The sequence below is a fragment of the Hipposideros armiger genome, unplaced genomic scaffold (assembly GCF_001890085.2).
Source record: "Hipposideros armiger isolate ML-2016 unplaced genomic scaffold, ASM189008v1 scaffold_350, whole genome shotgun sequence".
Lineage (NCBI taxonomy): Eukaryota > Metazoa > Chordata > Mammalia > Chiroptera > Hipposideridae > Hipposideros > Hipposideros armiger.
In genome coordinates this window covers 1,607,849-1,629,780 of record NW_017731700.1, presented here as the reverse complement: position 1 = coordinate 1,629,780, position 21,932 = coordinate 1,607,849, and the positions used below count along the sequence as shown (strand labels likewise).

The following is a 21,932-nucleotide window of genomic DNA, read 5'->3' as shown; positions in this document are numbered from 1 at the left end:
ATATATATATATATATATATATATATATATATATAGGCACAAACCTGCATACGTACATACAAATACAGATTTTAACACAAATCATAACTATTTGTGGTCATATTAATAATCGAGAAAAGGGAGAGCAAAGTGTTAACTGGTAATCCAAAGCTTTTATTTTAGGTTTTCCTTCAACAGTTTTCACCTCCACTTGTGCATTAATTTTCTAGTGAATCATTAATTCAGTATTTATTGAGTACTCACTGTGGGCAAGGCTACCATGGTAGGTAAAAAAATTCACTCTCCTAATAAGGGAGATAAAATATATAAAGATGGTTCATGCTTTGTGTAACAACAAAATAGAAAGCAATGTATCAGCAAAAGTACACACATTGAGTGCTGTGGGAGTTCAGAGAAGGGAGGGAAAACTACCAGCTTACCAGGAAGAGGAGGGTTAGGAAAGGCTTTGTAGAGAAGGCGACATTTGAGCTGAGATTTGAAGGATTGGGACATGTGGATATGGGTGTGGGGAGGGGAGGGCATTCCAGGCAAAAGGAACAACTGTGTGAACAAAAGCATGAAGAATACTGAGTAGTTGAGTTTAATTAGAGCATGGAGTTCACAGATAGTTAAAACTCTAGGTCCTTAGAGAGTTTACAAAGAGCTTTCACAAATAAATTTTTAAGTTTACCGTTTGAGGTAAATGGCATCGGTGATGATGATGATGATGATGATGCAGGTATGGATACAGAGGCTCAGTGCATTTAATTGACTTTTCCAAAGTTACGTGTCTAGTAAGTGGCAGATCCAGGACTCAAACACACGTCTCTTTACTCCAAGCACCAAGTAGGGAATGAGGTTAGAAAGATGGACTGAGACCAGGATATCACTGGGAGGTTTGGGTATTTGGCGTTTTAGTCTGAAGTTTTATGAACAGGGGAATGTCATGATCACAGCTGTGCTCCAGGAAAGATAATCTTGCAGCACCATGTAAAATGGGCTGGAGAAGAGAGAGATGTGGCTTTGAAAGACTGGTTAGGAGGTTATCGCAATAATCCAGGTGAGAGGGAATAAACTCTATAAACTAAGAAAGTGACAATGGGAATAGAAATAGCAAGATGTGAGAGAGCCTAGGGAATGTATAGGGTAAGAGAGAGGGTGGGATAAAAAAATGACCTTCAAATTGCAAACTGTTGATCATTTGAATGCTGATACTATGTGTGTGTATAGGGGACAGGAAGAACAATAGCTTGTGTAAGAAGATGACGTTAATTTTATTTTTTTATTATTATTAGTTTCAAGTGTACAGAACAATGCAATAGTTATCCTTTTCACCCCTCAGAAAGTAACAACCCCCCTACCCCAATCCACTGCCCTCCCACCCCCGATATCATACTTATCTCTTACAATTCCATTGACTTCATTCCCACACTCTACTCCACATCCCGTGACTGTATGTACATATAATTATAGTTGACATACAATATTATTCAACATCAGCTTCAGAAATACAGTGCGGTGGTCAGGCCTTTCTTTACATCGTCTATGTAGTGGTCTCCCTAACAAGACATGAGTCCATCTGGCCCCCTAAAAAATATTTACAACATTATTGATTATAGTCCCCAGACTGTCTTTTCTGTCCCTGAGGTCATTTTGTAGTTACCAGTTTGTATTGTCTCCTCCTTTCCCCTTCTCCTTCATCCCAACCCCCTCCCAACTAGCAACCCTCAGTTTTTCTTCTGTGTCTCTAAGACTATTTCTGTTTACATTTCTCATTTATTTGGTTTTTTAGATTCCACATATAAGTGATATCATATGCTATTTGTCTTTCTCTGACTTATTTCACTTAGCATAATGTTCTCTAGGTCCACCCATATCATTGCAAATGGAATGATTTCCTTGTTCTTTATAGCTGAGTAATACTCCATTGTGTAAATGTACCAGTTTCTTAATCCAGTCGTCTACCGATGGGTATTTTGGTTGTTTCCAAGTCTTGGCTCTTGTGAATAGCGCCACAATGAACATATGGGTGCATATATTTTTTCAAATTAATGTCTTGCGTTTTTCTGGATAAATACCTAAGGGTGGAATTGCTGGATCATAAGGTAGTTCCATTTCCAGTTTTTTGAGATACCTCCATACCGATCTCCATAGTGGCTGCACTAATCTGCAGTCCCACCAACAGTGCATCTGGGTTCCCTTTTCCCCACAACCTCGCCTGCACTTGTTGTTTGTTGATTCATTGATGATAGCCATTCTGCCTGGAGTGAAGTGGTATCTCATTGTGGTTTTTATTTGCATATCTCTAGTGATTAGTGACGTTGAGCATTTTTTCATATGCCTGTTGGCCATCTGTATGTCCTCTTTAGAAAAATGCCTCTTCATATCCTCTGCCCATTTTTTAATTGGGTGGTTTGTTTTTTTGGTGTTGAGTTGCATGAGTGTTTTATAAATTTTGGCTATTAACCCCTTATCAGATATATCGTTGACAAATATCTTCTCCCATTCAGTAGGCTTCCTTTGTTTTACTGGTGGTTTCCTTTGTTGTGAAAAATCTTTTAAGTTTGATGTAGTCCCATATGTTCATTTTTTCTTTTACTTCCCTTGCCCGTGGGGATGTATTAATAAAAATATTGCTCAGAGTAATGTCTGCAAATTTAGACCCTATATTTTCTTCTAGGAGTTTTATGGTTTCAGGCCTTACATTTAAGGATGACCTTAATTTTAGATAAGAATACTTTTAGATACTTGCAGGATATTTGTAGGGCAGCAGCTTGGTTGTGGCGAACTTGCAGGATATCCACATAGGCCATTCTGGGACAGAAGAAAATGAGAGGCTTGTGCAGTGCTACCTCAAAGCCATGTCCCCACTCGCCAGTGCCACTGAGAGCTCTCTCTCTCCAGTGAAGCTGTCATAAGGGCAGGTTTTCGTTGCCTCCCAGGTTCAGATGAGGTATGAGGCTTCAGTTACAATGCTTTGTTAGAAAACCAGGGGTCAGATGGACCGGGTCAAGGGCTAAGGTAGATTGCCTATGATCTGGTTTTTCATGCTTTTGCCTAAGTGGTAGGCAAGGGGAGGTAGAGAAAGGTCCTCCCACCCAAGGGTGTCATGGGCCAGGTTAGGAGACATAAGACTTTGGGATCTGATAGCAAATGAGATTGTGGGCCAGGTTAGGGGATAAAGACATCCCAGGATCTGCTAGTGCAGCTCTTCCCTAAGTAGTGGATGAGAGGAGAGGAGTCAGGGTTCTCTCATTGGCCTACCTGCTCATAAGGCTGCGTGGGCTGGGCCACAGGAGAAAATAGATTTCCAGGGATCTGGTAGCTTATGCTAAGTATTGATAAATTTTTGGAAGCAAGAGGTAAGCAGCTGCAGCCTGCCTGCTGATGTCTTGCTGCCCGCTGCTCCAGCTGACCCTGGCCTCTTGCATGCCCTCTCCCCGCAGCTTCCAGCCAAGGAGATAACATGTCTAGCTGCTCCTGGCAGCCAGAAGCAGCTAGCTTACCTTATAACTCCCCAAGTGCCTGTATTAAAACTCTGTGGTGTGTTCCTGTAAAAAATCACCTAGTAAAATTTGGGCAACATTTGGAGAAAAGAGGAAAAACGTAAAAGTGATTTTGTGAGAAGCCTGTGAGCTGATTCATTGAATTCACTGCTATATAAACATGGAATTGGAGTTGATATGTGTTACGTGTTGAATTGTGAATGTTCATCAAGTATTACAAAAAATTTCTCAACGTCCAAAATTTTCAAATTAGAAGTGATGTCTTGTTGGTTGACAAATTAAAAGTATCAGTCTCAATGGCCCTGGCTTTCTGCCAGCAGGAGTGACTGATGGGTCTTAAAACAATTCAGGGTCTGCTTGCCAAGTAGTTTCTTGAAACAATGGAGGCAGCTTCACAATGCTGAATCCTCCTGTCAGATAAAGAAAAAACAACTCCTGCCTTTTAAATGAAGTAAAGCATGTATTTCTGATAAAGCCACTCTTGCATGTTAAATTTATAATTACTGCCAAAAGTTGGCCCACTTGCTTTAGCACATGACACACGGTTTTGACCCCACCCAGTCCTTAAAGATTGCTACATCAGATCTTTTAACCCCTTTCCGGGGCTATTGGTGATACCTTACTTCTGTTAAGACTTTTTCGGGTTACAATCCGTGACAGTTTTATCACTGATTCTGGCAGCATCATTGTGGCCCTGGAAATTAACCTGTCTTTTTTATTTGATGGACATTCCATACATCCAAGTGGTTATAACTAATACTGTTAATTATATTGTAAAAACTGATATTTTGAATATGTGTAATACTTCTCTTGTTTGTAAGGGATGTTCCCACTGTGTAAATGTCACAGTTTGAGCAGTGGTAGTGGGACCAGTTTGCCGCCAGCCTCCCACCTGGATCTCCCAGCCCGGCCACATGATATCAGGAAAGCAGTATAGGATGCCAGGGAAAGGGGAAAGGGTGGAAGGGAAGGTCTCAGTCTTGATTAAAGAACTAGTAGAGACAGGAGTGCTTAAGGAACCTATCCACCAGATTGCACAAACTGCCCTCCCACTTGGGCCAGTGAGTCCTAATGAGACGTTTACACTGACCATTATGTAAACTGGCACCTCTGGCAAAAAGATGTGGCCACTAGACAACAACATCCCCTGGGGTTGTGGACATGGTGCGTATGAGTATGGGTATATTTGATGTCTTTGGAATCTTAAATAAGTAACCCATTATGAAGACCTAACTCAGGAAGAATCGTGGAACTCTATTTTTTTAGCTTTAATTCTATGTGCCTTACTTAGTGAGGGTTGGACGGCCTCACTTTTAAGACTATTACAGTGTACCTAAGCAGAATTACTCCTCTCTAAGCAAGCTTGTTGCCATCACTGGGATCTAGGCGGGCAGTTAGTTTTGATTTTAACCTCTAGTATTTTCAATACCTCTTAGGCTATAAACAAGGATGGTGATAATATCTGTGTTCTTTAGCAGAGGAGGTGATATAAACACTAGAACATTTTTCACAAATGAACGGTAGTGTGTGTAATATGCATCTATTTGTACCAAAATTGTGATTCAGCTCTTGTCTACAGCCACCCTTTACTGTATGTGTTCATGAGCAGTGAAGTGGCTAAAAGACAAGAAGTAATAAGATGAAGAGAGAGCAAAGTGCTTTGTATATAGGAGGAGTTATTTTCCCCACATACCCTGAAGTTTGGAGGGAGAAAGGTAGATTGCAGATCAGTCATTATATGAAATCTAATAACCAGCTTATAACCCGATCAGCCATCATATCGCTTGTTCCCCATAACCTCGGAAGTGCACTACTTAATGCTTCCTGCTCACCTTTTGGGACAACCTTATGAAGGGAGTAAAGGAAAGTTACTCTGTCTTGGGGGCACTGAACTGGAGATTTTAACAGAATATTAGGAAAAGAGCTCTAATATCACAGATTTCTACCTTTTTCAGATAACGCTGTTGATCCAGATGTATCCGCCAGAACGGTCTTCATAGATGTCGAGGAGGTCAAGGGTAAATCTTGTTTGACCTTCACTGATGATGGATGCGGGATGACGCCTCATAAACTACACCGGATGCTCAGGTAAAAATGCCTTCATTCTTTTTCTCTTGTCTGGAGTTCATGAACTCTATTTAAGGCTTAATGATTTTATTTAGTATTTTACTTTCCCCTTATGTATTTAACAGATATTTATTAAGCATCTATTATGTGCCAGGGTACTGATTATGAAATAGACACTGTCCTTGCCCTCAGAGAACTTATAGCCTAGCTGGCAATTCAGACAATTAATCAGGAATCATAATAAAAAAATAAGTGCAATAATAAGAAAATATAGGATGCAGTGGGATAAGTCATCAGAGGAACCCAATCTGATCCAGGAGGTCAGGAAAAGCCTGTAGATGACATGATTTTTAAGCTGAGATATAAGGGTGAGTAGTAGAATTTTACAAGGTAAAGGAGCAGGAACAAAGGGTAAGAGTTCAGGCAAAGAGAAGAACAAATAGAAGACATTCATATATATAATCTTTGAAGGTTTTGCAGTAGAATTGCAAAGTTAGGTGACACAGATTTCTATTGCCTGAACCTGGTGATATGGGTTTCAGTTGCCACTTTCAGTTCATTTAATTACTTGAAAAGGTTTGTAGTTGAGAATGTAAGTTTGTACCTTATTATCTTCACATATCACTCAGTGTGCGATAAGTGTTTCCTTAACTCCTTCCTTCTCTCTTCCTTTTTTAGCAGATGAGGTTGATTATTCTTTACAGGGCTTCCTGAACCTAGTGCTGAAGCATGAGTAACAATGGAGGGGTTCTGTAGGAGGAAAAGGGTTTCAATCTATAGAAATGGAAAACATGCATTTGGTTGTAGTTCTCTTTGAAGGTATTCTAATTCTATAACCCTGTTTGGAGGGAAATCCCTTTGATCGATCAAAGAAAAGAAGTAAAATTTGGGCATAACCAATTATAAATTTGGTTACGTTTTACCACTGAGCAGATTGTGTATCTTGTGTCTCAGACCCTTATAATTAGAAGAATATTTGAGGAAAGCTTCTGGAAGTGATATAAGAATGTGGCTGGCATGTTAGTGAAGTTATGGAGCTGGCACTGTTTTTTAGCTTATAGCATCACTTTCATACCCTAAAGTTAATATTTTATATTAAGGAAGATATGATTTTAGATAGGATGGAACCAGAATATTTATATGTCTAATTTTGTGTGTGCTAGTTTTGTTTCGTTCTAAATCATCTTAATGACTCCTTCCCTCCACACCTTATCCCAGTGACTGACATATGTGTCAAATAGTGGGCTCAGCAAATCTTACCACCTCTTATTTTGTCTGTGGAGCTACATTGGTGAAAGTTGGTGCTTAGACTTACAACGCAGGTGGAAGAAGGAAGATGGTTTCAAAATAATTGCTGCAATTTTCGTTCCAGATTCATTCAACAAATTTTAAGTGACCATCTATCTGCATGTCACTGGAGATATAGTGGTGAACCAGACAGACATGATCCTCACTCTCAAGGGGCTAACAGTTTAGTGAGAAAGACAGAAAAGGCTTGAGTAGTAATACAACTAAATAGGCTGTCCTACCTAGTGGTAAGTGCTGTGAAGAAGAGTACAGTTTCTGTGAGCGCATATAACGAGGGATCTGTTCTAATCTGTAGAATAAAAAAAAAAGGCTGCCCTGAAGCAATGACATTTGAGTTGAAATATGAAGGATGAGTATCATTCATTTAAAATTTAGTTCCTTTCCCAAGGAACAAAACAGAGCAAAACAGGCAGAAACTTCTTTACCCATAGCATTTTTTTGGCATTATCATGCCAAGTATGTTTCCCACTAATTTTTTTTAAAGATTTTTATTGGGGAATTGGGGGGATGGGAACAGTGCTGGCGAATTCGGGGAAGGGGAACAGACAAGTTGCTGTGGTTTTGTTCTTCAGTCTAGCTGTGGAGGACGTTGCTTCACTGGCCCAAGTTGGCACCATCATTGCGCTCTTCCCGGGCGAGGCAGATCAGTCGCCGGCTTCTGGACGGCCTCTCACTGCGGCTGCTGGCCGCTCACGCTGGCTGCTGGCTTGGAAGCCCATGGCAACCCACTGCAGCAGGGGCTGCAGCCTACGCCGTCGCCGGCGACTCATGGCAGCCCAGCTCCAGGTTGAGCTGTTGTTCAGCATCTTAGCTGCGGAGGGCAGTGTCACTGGCCCTCATATGTGGGATCCGAACCGGGGCCCTCTGGCATCCCAAGCCAGTTCTTAACCATCACGCCACTCAGCCGGCTCTATGTTTCCCACTAATTTGAGCTCAGCAATTTTTCCTCATATTTAAAAAATAATTTTATTGTATTTTTTAATGAGCCCTGGATTATGTAGAGTATATGTGCTGGTTTTTATTTTTGATCGTATCTTTTTTTTTTAAAGATTTTATTGGGGAATTCAGGGGAGGGTAACAGCACTGGGGAATCGGGGAAGGGGAACAGACAGGTAGACAAATTGATGTTTTGTTCTTCAGTCTAGTTGTGGAGGACGTCGCTTCACTGGCCCATGTTGGTATGATCATTGTGCTCTTCCTGGGTGAGGCAATCAGTCGCCGGTCATTGGTCGGCCGCTCACAGTGGCTCCTGGTAGCTCACACCAGCTACCAGCCACTCATGCTGGCTGCCAGCCACTCACATAGCTCACGGCAGCCCTGCTGCAGCCTATGCCGTCGCCGGCGACTCACAGCAGCCCAGCTCCAGGTCGAGCGGTTGTTCATCATCTTAGCTGTAGAGGGCAAGCGTCACTGGCCTTCAATGTGGGATCCAAACCGCAGCCCTGCTGCTCAGAGCTGGTGTTCCCAAGTGAGCCCTTAACCAGCTGAGCCACTCAGCCGGCCCTTGATCGTATCTTAAACTGGAATGTGTTAGGAGTTCCCATGTATTTAGAAGAGATCATTTAATCCAGTTTAACTTCTAGCCAAGGATTCCACTTACCACAATTTCTTTTTCAAATAATTGAACTTTCGAGGTAGCTGTGAAAATTATTATTAAGTATATTAATTTTTTTTTGGTTTTGGGGCATATTGCTTTTAGATTTGAAAAAAATAGACATAGTTATGCAAAATTATTAACCCTACAGAAATTCTGTTTGCTCTATAACATTTCTTATAATCCTAGCCAGCTCTTTATGCTACAATTCCTATTTTCAAGATAATAAAACAGTTACGTCATTGCAGCAACAGTTTTTCCCATAAATACAGAATCCCATGAAAATCAAATTAAAAAAGAAAAGTTTATCATTAAACTATCATTAAATTTCTTTAAGGTCCACAATTATTTCTCTTTAACTTCTGTGGTTAGTGTGTGAACCAGTTAGTCTATATATTCAGCTGCCTTTTTTTTTAGCAAGTGGAAAACCTTTGAAAGGTCAAGGATTAAAAGCAGCTATAGGGCCCGCCGAGGGGCATGTTGGTTAAGAGCCAGCTTGGGACGCCAGAGGGCCACGGTTTGGATCCCACATATGAGGGCCAGTGACACTGCCCTCCGCAGCTAAGATGCTGAACAACAGCTCAACCTGGAGCTGGGCTGCTGTGAGTTGCCGGCGATGGCGTAGGCTGCAGTGGGCAGCCATAAGCTACCATGTGTGGCTGGCAGCCAGCGTGAGCGGCTGGCAGCTGGTGTGAGCTGCCAAGAGCCACTGTGAGCGGCCGTCCAGAGGCCGGCGACCAATCTGCATCACCCGGGAAGAGCGGAATGATAATACCAACATGGGTCAGTGAAGCAACGTCCTCCACAACTAGACTGAAGAACAAAAGGACAGCAACTTGTCTGTTCCCCTTCCCCCGATTTCCCAATAAAAAAATCTTAAAAAAAAAGATTAAAATTTGAATATTACTTTATAATATATTGTGCATACAGTATATAATTTAATCCTCATTAGGACCACATCTTTTCTAGCCAGTTCTTCACAAGAGCAATAGGAATGCCTGAATCTTACCAACTTCTATAAATTTATTTCCTGGAATACTAAGGCCTATACAGAGCAGGAACCCTGTGCTCTTTTGGAATTTTCAAAAGAATGACTGCCCTAGAAATTACCTTTTTATGTGGTTAGATTTTTTTTGTAGGATACACAAAGCTTCTGTAAAGCATCTACTCAAGAAGGACTTAATGGTATTATCATATAACAGTTTGAAACAGAAAATTTAAAAGGTGGTACTCTTTCTTAGAGAGCAAACACAAACCACAGCCTTCAGGATGTGGAAACCAGGCAACTCAACCTTGCTCAAAAGAGGAAGAGCCAAGGCCAAGCTGTTCAGATCTCACATATAGAATGTCCATTTCATCCATGCTGGAGAAGCATGTAATCTGTAATATATGAAATCTTTCCTTAGACTGTGAACCACAAGGGCAAGAACCATTTTTTTTTTAAATTAACAGTTGTATCTCCAGTGCTTAGCGCAATGCATAGCACATACTAGGTACTCGGGAAATATTTATTGAATGAGTGGCAGTGTACAGCATTGTAAATTTAGACAATCTGGAGAGAATCCTTAAAGTTAGTTTTATGTGTGGTGAGCTAAGATATCTGAGGAAGATAATCATCATTTTCCAGATTTCATATCTTTAAATTTTGGTTCTGTTATTTTGTTGTATATTTGAATGGAGAATATATGAAAGGGAAAGGATATGGCTCCCAGATTAAGCTGATCATAAGGGGCTAAAGAGATTGTTGAGGTGACTCAATGAAAGGCCCTTAATAGAACAAGAGAGACTTTATACTGCAGCTGTTTGCTGATATTCAGAGGCAGAACTACCTATTTTTATCCCTTGGCCACATTCCAATGAACTGTCCCAGCAGATGGAGCGGAGGGTAAGAATTGGAAGAGTTACATTTTGGGTGGAGAGTTGAAATTGGTAAGATATATAACCTCTGAAATTCAGATTTTTGGAGGGTGATATAACCAGGTTAGGGGATGCCTAGTCGAGTACCTCTGACCAGTGCCACTATCTGGTACTTTCATTACCATCTCTAGGGTGTACTGAGATAACCACCCTTTGAATCTGACCCTAACCTTACTGTTAGCAATCAGAGCTATTTTATCTAGACATGAAAGCTACCCATGGCCTTCTCCAGCTATCTCTGTTAGCAAAAAGAGGCTGCCTTTACATTTATAAAGTGTGACTCTGATGTAGTGGAAGTGTTTATGTACATACAACCACGCAGGAAAATCAGTCCCATTACCCCATAGTAATTTCCTATGCTTTTAACTTAATAGTTTTGCCCAGAAGGATCAAAAGTAGGAAAAAAAGGGCTTTTTACAAGTGTTGTTCATTTGTAAGCTAAACATTCTGCCTGTCACCTATCTTAGGATGCTTTTTACCTTTCTAGTTTCTATTTTCTGATTTATTTTTTCTTGTGTAATTACAGCTTTGGCTTTACAGATAAAGTAATAAAGAAGAGCCAGTGTCCCATCGGAGTCTTTGGTAATGGTTTCAAGTCAGGCTCCATGCGGCTAGGAAAGGATGCTCTTGTCTTCACCAAGAATGGGAGTACTCTCACAGTTGGACTCCTATCACAGACCTACCTGGAGTGTGTCCACGCCCAGGCAGTTATTGTACCAATTGTTCCATTCAACCAGCAAAACAATATCCTTTCTGAAAATGGAGAATGTTGGTTAAAAATTAGTCGCATCTGACTATTTTGATAGAAACCTCTTTCTTCAGGTCAAATCCAGCTATCAAATGTTTTCATATTTAAAGAGGTACTCAACTGTCTTAAATTTAACTGGAATTTCCCCCCATTAAATATTTTGAAAATGAATGGACCATTGGCCATAGCTTAGAAATGTTTTTGTTGTATGGTAATTTTCATTGTTATGTGATTTGATCTCTGTCTTTCCCTCTCCATTCCCTTGGCAGAATTCTCTGGGCCTTCTCTGTTTTTCTGCCTGAAGGTAGCTACAGAGCATCATACTCCTAGAAACAGTCTATTCATCAGCTTATCTGATGGCAGAATAGCTCATTTCCGTATCCCTGGACAAGCTATTATTTCTGTTTGACCCAAGCAATATAGCAGTAAAGTTTGAACTCATTGCTTCCAAAGAGTCTAAAAATGAAGCCTTTGATCTATTCCTTATAGAACTGTCTTTATTTACTTGTCTCTTTGACTACAGGGATAACTGATTTTTATGTTTGTTTCTACAACCTTTCTTCATTTTCCCCTTTCTTTTCTTCTGTAGCAATAATGCCCATGCCTCATGTCTGTATGTCCATACTTTGTCTAAACATAAAACCCAAAAGGCAGATCTTCCTGATAGCATCCTCTTAAAATATTAATTTTCCTTTGACTGTATTTGGTTTTACAAAAAATGATTATTACTGAGGATTCCTTGCCCAGCCTAGAAGCCATCTTGAACTATTCAATTTTCAACAGTGAAAATGACCTGCTGTCCCAGTTTGATGCCATCCCAGGCAAAAAAGGCACTCGTGTTCTCATTTGGAACATCCGCAGGTATAGTATTCCAAGGGTGATAGATGATAATAAGCAAAGGCAGTATGATGAAGCACATTTTAATAAATTTCTAGAGAAACAGAGTAGATAACTGATATTTGTTTCTCACTGCATACTTTTCCTTACCTTTCTTAGAACCACAGCTCTTTTTGAGGTAGTGGTTCTTATTTGTAAAATGTGGAGCTTCTTAGGGTGGATACATGCTTATACTGATTGCTACAAATAATCAACAGTTCAATATTATTCTAAAATTTTAGGAATCCATTATAAATATTTTATATTCATGGACACTGTTTTGAGGTAGGTAAATGATAGTTATTTCACCTACTTGACAATGAAAATGAAGAATGAGAAAGAAACATTAGGGTAATAAAGCACAACATGATCTTTAAAAACAACGACGCTCAGTATTAGTGCTTTAGAGTAGCTGGATTAGAAGTAGAAAAATCTTAAAAGCAGAGAAATTTGAACTATAATGAAGATGACTTCAGGTCATGTGTTGAGAGCTAATAAAACAATCTAGAAATACTGTAGGATATGTCATTTGTTTAATCTTGTCATGTCAAATGGAATACATTTAACAGTGACCACTAAAACCTAAAAATGTTTAATATAAAATACAGGTGTTACTCTTATGCGTAATAGAACAGTGTATCAGATATATTCATTCTTTTTCTCCTTAAGTCAAGTATTTCACCTTATTTCTTAGCTGAGTTAAACTTACATAAAAACCATGCTGGTTTGTATAGAAAGTACATTAAAAAGAAAAAAAATGTAAGATTTTTCACATATTGGTCGTTTAGATATTTGCCCTACTGGGAAAACCTCAAATAATATCATTTTTCTGAGGTACTTCCAGTGATTTAAACACATTAAGCAGACTTTTTTCTTTGTACAATGTTTCTCAGTTATATGGTACTAAGTGTTATGTAAATAAAGGATTCCATGGTCAAATAACTGGGAAAAGCTGGCTTAAAATCTACCATGTTGCTTTATTGTAGGACTTATTTGCAATAAAGAGGCTTTAATATGCTAATGTTATTTCAATATGCATTGAAAATATTTAAGAGAACAATATAGTATGCAGTATTCCCCAGTTTCAACAACAATTTCTTCAGCCCTCGTTTCCTTGGATGGTGAATGGTGAGGGGCAAGGAAGACAAGGGAACCCTCTCAGAGTTAGAGTGGGGTGGGGTAGCAACAATCAGGATTATCCTAGAAAATCCAGAATATACTATTATAGAGACATGGGCTTTATACAAACTCCATACCATAATGGCTCTGGTCCAGGCCTGAGGGAGGAGCTACATTTTTACCACAGCATCTCTGAGCTTGCGGAGCCTGAAGTATGAGGGAGGTATCACTAGACCTTTGAGGTGGCTCTGAGAGCCAGGAATTGCTTGTCAATTTTATTTGATCAGGTAACCAACCCATCTTACCCTCCCTCCCTCCCTCCATCCTTCTCTCCCTTCCTCCCTCCTTTCCTCTTATTTAAGAGTATTTTGGGGAACTACTGTTCAACAGAACACATTTTAGAAACTATTGTTCTGATATATATGTTTCCTCCATAACCCATCATTTGTTTTGAGTTTTTTCCAGGAACAAAGATGGGTCTTGGCTCTTTGCCCTGGCAGTTGTTAGTGATATAGCCCAGGGTCTTGGAATGGACCAAAGCTAAGTGGTCGAAAAGGGTTATGAGAAGAAGAAAGGCCCTTATGAAAGGAATGAGTACTATTATATTTAAATGAAATTCCATAAATGCTACTATAGAGGACTAGCAAATATATGCTGTTCCTTCAACAAAATATGATTAGATCCGGGGAAATCTTGGTATTTCATTAGTTCTTATACTAGTCCTGAAGTTAGAAGAAGTAGGTTTTGATTCATCTATTTATTCAGTTAGGGAGAATGATGTTGAATGACCTACCCAACAATACCCAGAAATTTGGGATCTATTATAAGGTCCTTCTTCGAGGATATAGCTGACATCCATTTGATTTATCAGATCACATACATACCCACTTTCCTCTTTTTTTTCTTTCCTTCTGTACTTGGCATTATCAGTTCTATGAAGCATAGTAGATCTGTTTAGACTGGAAATATTGTGTAGTCTTCAAACCAAATAATTTGTAGTTCCTTAGTACTGGTAGTCAGGAAAAGAAATAGGTACCTGAGTTTTGGCTCATGTTGTTTCTTTTCTCTTGGGTTCCTACTGCATTTTTGTCCTATGGAGCCAGTGTTTGTTAGATTGGTACTTGTCTCTTTTACCCAGAAATAAAGATGGAAAGTCTGAGTTGGACTTTGATACAGATCAATATGACATCCTGGTATCAGACTTTGGCACAGAAGAAAAAGAGAGTGGTGGTGTTACCTCTGAGCTGCCAGAAACAGAGTATTCTTTACGGGTGAGTAAGAGTGGTTTTTCTCCAACAATGAGAGGTAAGATTTGCTGTAACAAGAAAATCTATAGAACAAGATCTCACTTTAGTTATATAAAGATGACAGCCTTTTAGCCCTCTGTTAGGATTCCTTTTCATTGTTGCCACCAAAACCGTTTTGTGAATATTGTCAGCAGCACTTTATTCTGGTAGTTGTGATAGGATAACAAAGTACAGAAACCGAGCGAAATCTTTGTCTAGAATAAACCTTAGTTGGTAGCAGTGTTTTATGGGGATGTCATTAGAATTGGTAGTATCATATAATAACTTTCCCTTCACTATTCCATAGGCATTTTGTGGTATTCTGTATATGAAGCCACGAATGAAAATTTTTCTGCGTCAAAAGAAGGTGACTACCCAGATGATTGCCAAGAGCCTGGCCAATGTAGCATATGATATATATAAACCTACCTTCACAGTATCCTTACAACTACATGAAGTTTATCTCTTCATTTCAGGATTAGATTTCAAAGCTGGCACAGAAAAACAAAGAACTTTCTTTTTCTAATTCAAAAATATGTGTTATAGTACAAATCCTATTACAGTGTACTCTGAAGAGGCGTTTCTTAATTGCCAATCTATGCATCAGTTTTATCAGAAGTCACTTGGAAATTATTAAAATAATACAGAGTCCTGAGACTTTGGAGATTCTGGCTCAGTAGATTCTGAAATCTTTTTTAATAAGAAACATTTATTTATTTTCAAATTCTTAGCTGATTCTAGTGAGCAGCCAGGTTTGAGAATATCTAAGGTCCACACCATTTGGTTTATATTGCATTCTGTTACATATTACATTGATTGAAATAAGCAAAATATTGACTTGAACTTGTTAATCTTTGGGACATAGTGTGATTTTTGTCATGACAAGTCCAGACTTATGTTGATAGAAGTTAGGAGAGTGGAAATTAAAGGTTGATTTTCTAGGGTGACATAAATCTTCAGCAGGTTTGACATGGATTTCCTGGTGCTTCTCATAATGGCAGCCACTCAGAAAAGTAATTACTCATTTTCACTTCTCCCTCCCTCCCCCCCCCCATTGCACTAGGAATGGATTTCAGACACTTGAGAAAATCTTAAGATCATGGAAATTAGGTCCATCTTTGTTGATGACTTTTTGAGCAGAAAAAAGTCTGTGAAATGCTAAGAATTCATAAGCAGTTATGAAGAATTGCTCTTGTAATTTATTGTCTAGTAACTAAGCACAGCTCTTGGACTGAGAAACACACTCTCTTTACTTTATCAAAGGCATTACTTATCTTACTTTGTCTTTCTTCCGCTGATCAATGATCAGAAATTGTCATTGCCTTTTTTAAAAGCTGTGTAGTTGTTACTCATAAGCAGATTGATTTTTCTCCTTTTTGGGAACAATACCTTGTCTACTAGGAAAGTTTTTTTAAAGCCAACTTAACAAAGCCAGAGCTAGCATTGTTAGCATCTGTAGGTAACTTAGTTATATCGGTGTATGTAGGCTGGGATCTTAGTGCCATGGGTTTAACAGAGCCAGTCAAAAGAATTGCTTTCCAACTTCTGTTTCAGGTATCCCACATTTCTGTCACCTGCTTCTTTCTTTTATGGGTTTCTATCAGGAGAACCTCCTATGCACGCATTCTATACGTACCTTAACTCTTCTTAAACCCCCTTGTTATTAAACTAGTTACCTTCTTTAGTAGAATTTGGGCTAAAAGAATTCACTATAGGTATGAGTAAAGTGAAACTCCCTAACGGATTTCCTCCAAGATCTCTGATGCTGATTATTTATTCCTTAGTTATCAAAGGCCTCTTCTCTCCTCTTGTCCTCTCTCTCTATACTAATTGGGGGAACCTCCTACCCCAGTGTACCCCCATCCCATAATTTAGAATTTTAAAAGTGTACAATAGAAAGTATTTGACAATATTTATCTTAAAAATATTAATTTTATGGTGTAGAGTTTTAGTTTGTTTGTTTGGGGGAGTTTTGACCTGTTTTGTTTTTACATTGGAATAGGGTTTTATTTGGGGTTTGATTGAAGCTTCTGGAGCCCAGAATATTATATATTCTGAGCCAGACATTACTGTGTTATGTACCCACTTATATTAATGTCTTTTTATCAAATCTGGCTCATGTGTCACATGAATTTATGCACATAGCTTGTTATTTAGAGGGGTTAGTGGATATCATTTTTTTCAATATGTAGCAAAAATAAATTTTTACTTAACTCCTTTGGACATGAAGATTTCTTAGTATTTGTTTTAATTTTTTGTGTGTGTGTGTGTTTCTCTATCTCCCCTTTATCTTTCTTCCTGTCTTAGCTTGGTTTTTAAATCAAATAGGACATACTACAAACTCACTATTGTTCATGTTTTATGTATAACAATTTGTGCTTATTTCATCTACCCAAGCTTGTTAACTTCTTCCCATGAAATATTGGGTTGTCAGAAAAGTCATGATGCATCTTTGCAATGAAAAACAGAAAAAATACGTCATGACTTTTCCAACAACCCAATATATTACAACAGGACTATTCATCATCATTTTCCTTTAAAAGCAATTTGGTTGTTGGCGCTTTTGCTTTCCATACTTCTGAGTAATTAGCAGGATTTACCTTATTGCTTATAATTGCATAGATTTGTGTTGTACTATTTACAACTCTTATTAGAACCTGGGAGACCTAGCAGCAAATTGAGCAGCTAGCAAGGTTAAGGAACATTTCATGATTATTTGTGAATTTTTAAATCACTGATGGCACTTTGGTATATTTTCTTAGTGATATATATATATATATATATATATATATATATATATATACACACACACATATATTTTTATAATGATTGTTATCTTATTAGAACCTGGGAGACCTAGCAGCAAATTGAGCAGCTAGCAAGGTTAAGGAACATTTCATGATTATTTGTGAATTTTTAAATCACTGATGGCACTTTGGTATATTTTCTTAGTGATATATATATATATATATATATATATATATATATATATATACACACACACATATTTTTAGATAATGATTGTTATTTTATTCTGAACCTTTCTTAATATTCCCAAATATTTTTTAAGGACATAGTTTTAAAGCTGCATAATAGACTGTGTGGATATACCAACATTTATTTAATCATTCCCTTAATGTCAGATATTTAAATTGTTTATGTTGTTCTGCCATTATAATTAATTGATGAATCTTTGTAACTCATAAACCTTTATGGGCTTCCCTGACTGTTTCTGTCAGATAAACTCCTACACAGAGAACTACTTGGTCAAATGTTAAGATTATTTTTAAAGCTATTAGTACAGGTTTTTTAAATGCCCTCTAGAAAGGTTGTACCAATTTACATCCAATGGTATTTGATGTTCTTTGCTATAATAGAGTGCAAAATTTTGTCTGCTAAAAGCCCCTGGCGTTTGTCTCCTTAATGATTTTCTTCTCAGAATAAGCAGGTGAAAATAACTTTTGGGTTCTCTTGCAAGAATAATAAGCAGTTTGGAGTAATGATGTATCATAACAACCGACTCATAAAGTCCTTTAAGAAGGTGGGATGCCAGGTGAAGGTGAGTGCCTAATGTTTCTTTGTCATAGGAAGCACAAAAGAATCGGAAGAGGATTTAAAATTTGCAAAGGGGATAAAGTCATTTAATGGCTTTTATTACCTGTAGGCAGCTCAGTGGCTGCTCAGCTCGGGCTAGGACTTGAACCGCTGTTGCTCAGAGCTCAAACTCTTGAGCGAGCTCTTAACCAACTGAGCCACTCGGCCGGCCCTTATTTCCGTCTTTTGATGGTTGTTAAATCTGATCCTGGAATTCTGTGTTACCACTGAGCCATCTTGTGTTGAAAAACACTACTACTCATTCTTCACAGAATTTAATTAACCCAGGAATTTTACTGGATGCATTTTCTAGGTAGTTGTTAATAAGAGGTAGAATTGGAACACTGGCAACTCTGCCATGTGTATAAGTTTATTAGTGTTGAAGGTAGCTTTTTATATTTTCTTGAGGAGAAAATAAGGCATAGTGGAAGATGCATAAAATTTAGTGGTTGATGGCCAGGATTTGAGTCCTGGATTTTCCACTTACAAACAGTGCAACCTTGGATAAATTGTTTAATTTCTCTGAAACTCATTTTCCTTACCTGTAAAATGAAAACAACAAAAATTTTACTTGCTCTGCCTACCTTACAGCTTACAAAGTTGAGAGATTTAAATGGGATAAATTATGTGAACATACTTTATAAATTGAACTATACAAATATTATCATTTTAGTGTTTTAAATGATGATTTAAAGTAGAAATATCCACAAATTTCCCATTCATTCCTGTTTTACAGATAAGATTGCTAGAACACAAAGAATGATGAACTGCTTTATTTTACATAGACTGACAAAGTTATGAAAGACCCAGGATAGCTGGTCTTCAGCCTATGTTGATTTTCCTTGTTATATCATTTTTAGACAATTTATGTTTGTGTGCAAGCCTAATTACACCTTGCCTCATTCCTTGCATTAAATAATTTTTTAAAAGATTTTAAATTAAAAAGTCTCTTATATCAACTTGTAATTGATAACCACTGCAAGAGTGACTCTCTTTAATAGTTGTTTGGTGACCTACATATGTAAAACTTGTTTATTTTAATAAATAGAGTGTGATGATTATGTAGCATCCTTAAAATTTTTCTCAGATTGAGTATGTACCTAGAACAGTAGTTTATAACCTTGATTGTTTAGCAGTGTCATTTTTTGTTCTTATGAAATCTTACAGCAATCGCAGAATATAAAACAGATGAAAGTAGAGGTAATGTGAGTAAAGTAGAGATGGCTGTTATTAATCCTTGGAAAATCCTCGGGAATCTATGGATCATAATTTGAAATTTTCGGCCCTAGAATTGGCCAGAGGTTCTATTTCAGTGTAATACTCGCAGTCTATTGAACTACACTGCTGAGTGTTTCTCTAGACCTTGCTAGCCTTTCCTTTCCATGAACGTTATGTAACCTTTCTATTATTGTTTGCAATGCAAAGGAAATGCCTCCAGGCAGTCAACAGTAATGTAAGTGTTGAAATTAATATTTTTCCTCTAAGCCAACTCATGGAGAAGGTGTGGGAGTAATTGGAGTCATTGAGTGCAATTTCTTAAAACCTGCCTACAACAAACAAGACTTCGAGTACACCAAGGAGTACCGGTGAGTCACCCCCAACCTGAGGTATTTCTGATAGTTTGTTCAGATATGATTCTATTCTGTGAAACTTCTAAAAGCATCTCTAAAAATCAGGCAGATACATTAACTGAGAATTCCTTCAAAGCTGTTTTCCAAGATTAGAGATAAAATGATTTTATTTTTAAATTAAAGCTTAGTGATAAATGAAACATGGAGCCCAGTTGAGATAAACATTACCTTTAAAAATTATGGAAAGAACATTGGAGTCATTTAATAAAATATTTCTGGTGAAAAAAGGAGCATTGGAATTATGTTAATGAGATGAGTAGACCTGAAGTTACTATGTTGGGGTGGGGGTGGGAAACAGCAGTTTGAAATTTGTTCCAAAAGATTTTCTTGAAGCCAGTGAATAGATTGAGAGAAAACTATTTGAGTGTCAGGAAAGACACGTGTGTTTTCATGGAGGCATCTAGATTTAATAGATAAGACAAATAGATAAGAATCAGAAAGGAACTAGGCATTGAGGCCAAACCAGCAAGGATATTTTTTAGGAGACCAAGAAAGGAAGTTTTAAAGCCAGGCTATAATAGTTTGTTTTAAAAGTTTGGCAGAGGAATGAATCATTCATTTCTTCTTTCATCAAATATGAAATATTTCCTATGTGCCATGTACTAGGAACATAAGAATGAAAGAAAAATCCTTGATACCTATGAACAAATGAGATATGATATACACAAATAGTAAATTTAAATACCTATAAAATAATTGCTTTAATGGGGGATATGTGCAAAATGAGAAGAACTTTTAAATATGGCTGGCTAAACAAGTCGAGGAAGACTTCACAAAGCAGATTATATTTGAGCTGAAACTTGAAGGAAGAATTGGAGTTTGCTGGGTGGACAAATAGAGGAAGGGCATTCTACACAGAGGGAAGTATATGCACGGACTTGAAAGGGCAGGAATGTGTTCTTGGAGTGTGGAGAAAGAAGGCATGGGGACATTTTGTGTAATTTTCCGTGAATTCTCAGTAACAATTTTTTTCTTAGAGTGTGGGGAAAGTAATTCCCCAAATCTCCTTTTTCTTGTGCGCCCAAAGCTGTAATAAAATTACTTAAATGTTGTGCCTTAATTTATCTGGAACCATACGAATTTTAGGTTTAGTGCTTGACAAAGAGACAACTATTTGGATGGCAACCCCAAATTAATTTCAGTGTGATTGGTTTTTGGTCACTAGAGCTGTTCAGTGGTTATGTAACTGCCTGCCTTCAGTTTTAAGTAAAATGTTTTTATTAACTAGGAGTCTGGCTCATAATGGAGATCTTTGACTAGGACTTGACTCTTAAGAGTAAAAGTTTAGAAATGACGTCAGTTTGACAAAAGTCTCAGAGCCAAGTCATTCTGTTTCTCCTGAATAAAAATAATAGTGACTTTCTGGTAATTAAGCAAATAGTTAAGATTTGTGAAATCCAAATTTTATATATTAAAAATTACTTAAAATCTTCCTTACATCATCTTTGCCAAACCCCCATTGATCTTTTAAATGTTAGACATATTAAACCTTTAGTTTGTGATGTTTAGCTTCAGTGTGACGAGTTTGAGTTGACTGCAGGGGATCCCGATATAGTCTATTGCCAGTAGGTTTGTTCAGTTAAACATGCAGGATTTCTGGCTGAAGTAGCTTAATATCTGCTACACATTTATTAAAAACAGAAAACTTGTATACTATTTTGAATACAGAGTCATTTGAGGATAAAAATTTGTGTAACTCTTATCCCAATTCTGGCATCATTTTCCCTTTTATGCAGTTTATTTTATATAAAATGAAAAGCTGTTTAGTTAAAAAAAATAAGGGAATTTCAGAGGGGGATTAGAGAACATTGTCTTGCTATCACAAACTAAACTCATCCTAAGAGTATATAGATATCAAAACTTCAAATGCTAAAAGAGATACCAGCCATCATACTGCTGGAATGTCTACAAACAAATCATCTGTAGTATCACTTTTAATAGTTGTGGATATCGGATTTCAGCTGCAACTGTCAGGGCTCAAACTTACAACATTTTTAAAGTAAATTTCAGCTTAAGAAATGCAATCAACACATACTAACTGAGCACCCCGCTGATGCATGACACAGTGGCTAAGCTTTGGAACTTTCCCGAGAAATTCAAGATATGGTTATTGTCTTTGAGGAGCTTATCGTGTATTTGTAATAATGGATTGTCCCATACATGAAACAATTTAGAATAATAAAATGATTAATCACAACCAAAGTGGCATGGTAGAGAAAAAATGCTCTGAGAGAACAGATAGGAAAGGTTTTAGGTAGAAAGTATGACTTAAGATTTGCCTTAAAGGATACAGGATTTAGAAAAGGA

At 37.7% G+C, this 21,932-nt stretch overlaps 1 protein-coding gene across 3 annotated transcripts in view; it reads left to right on the top strand.

Annotated features, from left to right (window-relative positions):
• MORC4 (MORC family CW-type zinc finger 4) overlaps positions 1 to 21,932 on the top strand; it is a 52,725-nt gene that overhangs the window by 2,524 nt on the left and 28,269 nt on the right. For 2 of the 3 annotated variants that reach the window (XM_019661479.1, XM_019661478.1), the window contains exons 3-9: positions 5,441 to 5,573; positions 10,898 to 11,115; positions 11,833 to 11,980; positions 14,253 to 14,385; positions 14,708 to 14,836; positions 17,840 to 17,959; positions 19,480 to 19,580. In XM_019661479.1, coding sequence (XP_019517024.1) covers positions 5,441 to 5,573; positions 10,898 to 11,115; positions 11,833 to 11,980; positions 14,253 to 14,385; positions 14,708 to 14,836; positions 17,840 to 17,959; positions 19,480 to 19,580 — 982 coding nt within the window. The remainder of the gene's footprint in view (positions 1 to 5,440; positions 5,574 to 10,897; positions 11,116 to 11,832; positions 11,981 to 14,252; positions 14,386 to 14,707; positions 14,837 to 17,839; positions 17,960 to 19,479; positions 19,581 to 21,932) is intronic. The other variant, XM_019661480.1, reaches the window with a different exon arrangement.